Genomic DNA, 4474 nt, shown 5'->3' with positions numbered 1-4474 from the left:
CCTCTTTGCAGTGGGTGGCCCGGACCAGGGCTAGCAGGTGGGGAGGGGGGTCCGGGCAGGGAGCTACTGTCAGCTGTCAATAAACAGAAAACGGAGCTGCCTGGCTTTTTTTTGGTGGGGGGTTGCATATTGGGGCAAGTGGGGGGCTTGCCTGTTCCCGGCAGGGGGAAGCAGCCACCAACAGGACCACATCCTGGGGTTGTCAACAGGCACCTCTGTCACCCCTGCCCAGCTTCCCTCCCACTGGGCAGTGCCTGTGCCCCCCGGCGTGCTCAGGTGTCCCCCCTCCCCGAGGACCATCCCCACTCAGAGCCACAGTCTGTGCAACTTTTATTTCAATCAAGAAGTAATCAAATCTATGTACAGTCTAAAAACAGTGTAGAAAAGGTGAGTAAAAAGGCCCACAGTCCATCTGGAGTGAGGATGGAGGTGGGCCTGGCAAGCGTCGTACCTGGCACCCAGATGGGCTGGGCACTGTCCTGGCAGTGACGGTGACAGGGCCAAGCAGAGAGAGGCTCATGGGGCACAGGGCAGGGAGGGCACTGCCTGCCTGGCTGAGTCCCCATGGGGCAGGCAGAGACCCCAAGACCAGTCACGTGGCCCACCGGGCTTAGGCCTAGGTCAGGCCCAGAGGAAGCTGAGACCCGGCGTGGATTCTGTTAACAAGTCCACACCTGCAGGGGGAAGACTCCATTTCAAGTGCCACTCTGGCCATGCAGCCCCAAAGCCAGCTGCCATCCGTGCCTGCCCCCAACAGCCCGGGCTGCTAGCTCCCACCTGCCTCCCTCGCTCCCACTTCCCCACACAGCCCCTGTGGATGGCCTGAGCCACGGTGCTGACCTTCACAGTGCTGTCCACGGCTCCGGAGAAGAGCCGGCCCCGGGACACGGCCAGCGCGGTCACACTGCCCTGGTGACGCAGCAGAGTCTGCGTGCAGATCATGTTGTCCATACTCCAGACCTGGGGACACATGGGACATGAGGACCGCCCAGGCCTGGCACCAGCCCTGAGCTGCCCCCTCCAGGCACTTGGCCAGCTCGTACCCTAAGAGACCGGTCATAGGATGCGCTGAAGACTTTGGTCTGGTCTGGCGTTGAGATGACTGCCAGGGCGTACACGGTGCCAACATGGCCTGTCAGGGTCCGCACCTGCTCCTTAGACTCGATGTCCCACACCTGGGGGGTGGCGCTGGCAGGTCAGAGGACACAGATGGGGGCGGACAGGGGCCCAGAGCCAGACGCCGCCCCCCTGCGTCCGCTCTTACATGGATGAGGTTCTCGTAGGTGCCACAGACGATGTGGTGATTGGTCACAGCGATAGAGTAGACGCTGCCGCCAGACGTCTGCAGGACGTGGATGCAGTCGAGGGTCCGGATGTCCCAGATCTACGGGCAAGCGCAGGCCACTTGGTCACAGGCCAGGCGGCCCACCCACGACCCAGGGTGCATGTGAGGGCCTCCCTGTGCTGGCCCAGTGGGGGCAGGGCAGACGGAGCCGGCTCGGGGTCGGGGGGACCCACCTTGATTGTCTGGTAGGAGCCGCTGTACAGGTAGGTCTGGGCGGCCACCAGGGCTCGCACCCAGTGGTTGAGGCCAGTGAGCTCCTTCTTCAGCTTCAACTCTGTGCCCACGATGTCCCAGACCTGTGGGAGTGGCCGTGAGTGCAGGCCGGGGGGGCACCACCGGCACCGGCATGCACACACACCGCCCGGCCTGACCTTGATGGCCTTCAGGGAGCCGCTGAAGAGCATGTTGTGTGAGGACACCAGCGTGCACACCGGGTTGTCGTGGGCCCGGATCGTGTTCACCTTCTGTAGGTTCTGGATGTCCCATACCTGGTGGGAGATAGGCGCGAAGCCTGAGGCCCTGCCGAGCCCAGGCCCCAGTGGCACAGAGTGCCTGGGGCTCTCAGGCCCTGCCCGCCCGCCGGCCCCACTCACAATGATGGTGCAGTCGGCCGAGCCACTGTAGAGCTTGCACCTGGGGAAGGAAAGCCAGGGTGTCAGGGCGGGAGAAGCCAGCATCCCTGCTGACACCGCCCTGGCCGGGCCAAGCGAGCACTGGCCACCAGGAACCAGAGGCCTTGGCCATTGCCAGGACCACTACAGCTTCCTTGAGCCCAGCCTCGGTCTTCCCGCCTCAGCGAGAGGACCTTGGACGCGCCTGCCTGGCAAGCGTCTGACAGCTGAGGCGGGAGGTAATTACCCTTGTTAGCATTGCTGGCAGTCAAGCTGTTGCTTCCTGTGCGCCAGCATCTCACACGCACATACACACTCACGCCCACAGCACACAGCCTCATGACACATTCCAGGAAGGATGGTCTAGAAGGGGCACTCTGGGCTAGGGGGTGGCCGGGCCCTGTTGGCCAGCAGGAGCCTGCCTCCCCTCCGGTCCTGCCTGTCCTTGGCCACCTGAGGCTCTCCGGGGTCAGGGCTCTGCTCAGGGATGCACAGTGTCAGAGACGGAGGCCCCACGTACCACCACCCATGACTCGGCCCTGCTCAGGGTCCCAGGACTGGCGGACAAAGTCACTCTATGACACATGCAGCCACAGTCCACGTGGGCCCTGTGCTCAGTGGACACATGTGCGCCCACACTCACCCCTGGATGCAGAGGGCCAGGACAATGCCATCATGGCCCTCCAGCGTCTTCTGGCACTTGTAGGTGGTACACGTGTCCCACACCTGCAGAAACCAGGGTCAGGGCAGATCCCAGCAGGGCCAGCCTGGTGGCAGGGGGCACTACAGCACGAATGATGTGAGCAGAGAAAGCCCTGTCCATGGGCAGGCCTGGAGCTGGCAGAGGTTGGTGTGCCGTGCCCAGCCCTGCTGCTCCAGGCTGCCTGGCCCCTGGGCAGGCTGCTACCCACCTTGATGGTCTTGTCAGAGGACCCACTGAAGAGCAAGTCCCCCATGGAGTAGACGCAAAGACACCAGACGGGGCCCTGGTGGCCCACAAATGTTCCCTTGCACTTGAAGATCTGCTGTGGGTCATAGGCTGCAGAGAGACAGGAGGTATGAGGTGTCTGGGGGCCTGGGGACCGCGGGGCGGGCAGCAGGGGGCCCACACTCACAGCCGAGGATGCCCATGTTCAGCCGCGCGTTGATGTGGGACAGCTCGTCCTGTGGGGCCAAGAGCAGAGCAGAGTGTGGGATGGGTGGGGTCCCAATGGCCTTTCCTGCCCCAGGCAGGGCCCCCCAGCACAGACACCTAATCCTGAGTGGGAACAGGCCTTCTGCTGGGACCCACCCCCCCCCACCTCCCAGCATCCGGCCCCGCCCGTGGCCCCTGCCCGCTCACATTCAACATGGACGCATCCCTCCGGAACTCCATGAGGTCCTCGCTGAGCTTGCTCTGGTTTTCATCCAGGACATCTGAGCGGCAGGGCAGGGGGTGTCAGGGACCCGGAGGCAGGGCTGAACCCCTGCACCCCCTGGGCCGGTCTCTCACCAAACTTGAGCTCCAGGCTCTTCTCCAGCTGGTCTATCTTCTCCGAGAGCTTGCCCAGCATGGAGCGCAGGAAGGCAATCTCCTGGTCCTTCTGGGCCAGCGCCACGTGCATCTCATGGAAGCGGTCGTCTGTCTGCTGCAGGAACTCCTTCAGGCCCTCGAAGCGGCACGTCTCCAAGTGCGTCTCGTATGTGTCCTGGTTCCCGATGAACGTGCACCTGGAGGGATGGGACAGCTGTCCTGCCCACCTGCCCGCCAGGTGGCCCCTTCCCTCTGCCTCTCCAGCCCCAAGAGTCTCCCACAAACCCCACTTCTGTGCCGGGCCACTGCCCTGTGCACAGCCGCTCGCCCACCGCCCATCCTGCCTCCCCCAGCAATCCAGCCGCCGCACTCCAGCCCAGAGCTCCTCCAGGGCTCCTGCTCCCCCTCACTGGCTTCCGCCCCGAAGAGCCAGCTGCTGCCGCCTCTGCTGGCCCCTTTCCCCTCTGCTCTCAACTCGCTGCTGCTGGTCCAGCTGCCAGAAGCCCTCTCCCAGGTCCGGGCCCGGCTTGTGCCCTTGCATGCATCAGTTCCCAGCTCCCCGGGCGCTGTGTCCCCACGGGGCTCGGGTCTCCTCAGCACCTGTACCTCGGTTTGTAATTACACAGTTGATGGTGTGGCTCCCGCTAAGGCCGTCTCCCCAGTGCCTGGTACTCAGGCGGCTCTCAGCCAAGGGTTGCTGAAGGAGGGGCCGTGACCGCCAGCCCAGGCCTGCCGCCCCCTTCGCCCGCCCCGCCCGCCCCTGGCCCCGCCCAGGCCTGCCGGCCCCGCCCCCGCCCCGCCCACTCACCCGTACTTGGAGTGGGGACACTTGATGTGCTCGCACTCCCTGAGGTGGGCCTCCAGGTTCATCTTGAGGAGGGGGGGGCAGCTGGGGTTGTTGGGGCAGCGCACAGGCCTGTAGTCACAGCTGCCCTCGTGGTCCCTGGAGGGGCGGCCGGGCGGCACGGCGTGCGGGCTGAGTCCCCAGCGGCCCCCGCTCTCCGG

The 4474-nt window shown here is 64.8% G+C and overlaps 1 protein-coding gene across 1 annotated transcript in view; it reads right to left on the bottom strand.

Annotated features, from left to right (window-relative positions):
- Positions 1–313: 313 nt before the first annotated feature.
- The window catches only part of TRAF7 (TNF receptor-associated factor 7, E3 ubiquitin protein ligase), a 12621-nt gene continuing 8460 nt past the window's right edge, over positions 314–4474 (bottom strand). Inside the window, exons 9-21 of the mRNA XM_010839825.1 lie at positions 4278–4466; positions 3449–3666; positions 3299–3372; positions 3072–3120; positions 2868–2995; positions 2600–2682; positions 1939–1978; positions 1717–1833; positions 1519–1641; positions 1265–1384; positions 1044–1175; positions 841–960; positions 314–674 (exon numbers count right to left, since the gene is read on the bottom strand). Of these exons, the coding sequence (XP_010838127.1) occupies positions 660–674; positions 841–960; positions 1044–1175; positions 1265–1384; positions 1519–1641; positions 1717–1833; positions 1939–1978; positions 2600–2682; positions 2868–2995; positions 3072–3120; positions 3299–3372; positions 3449–3666; positions 4278–4466 (1408 nt within the window). The 3' untranslated portion in view covers positions 314–659. The remainder of the gene's footprint in view (positions 675–840; positions 961–1043; positions 1176–1264; positions 1385–1518; positions 1642–1716; positions 1834–1938; positions 1979–2599; positions 2683–2867; positions 2996–3071; positions 3121–3298; positions 3373–3448; positions 3667–4277; positions 4467–4474) is intronic.

Source organism: Bison bison, unplaced genomic scaffold (genome assembly GCF_000754665.1).
Source record: "Bison bison bison isolate TAMUID 2011002044 unplaced genomic scaffold, Bison_UMD1.0 scf7180017846459, whole genome shotgun sequence".
NCBI classification, from domain to species: Eukaryota; Metazoa; Chordata; class Mammalia; order Artiodactyla; family Bovidae; genus Bison; species Bison bison.
The sequence above is the reverse complement of the archived record's forward strand: the minus strand, read 5'-3'. Positions and strand labels throughout refer to the sequence as shown.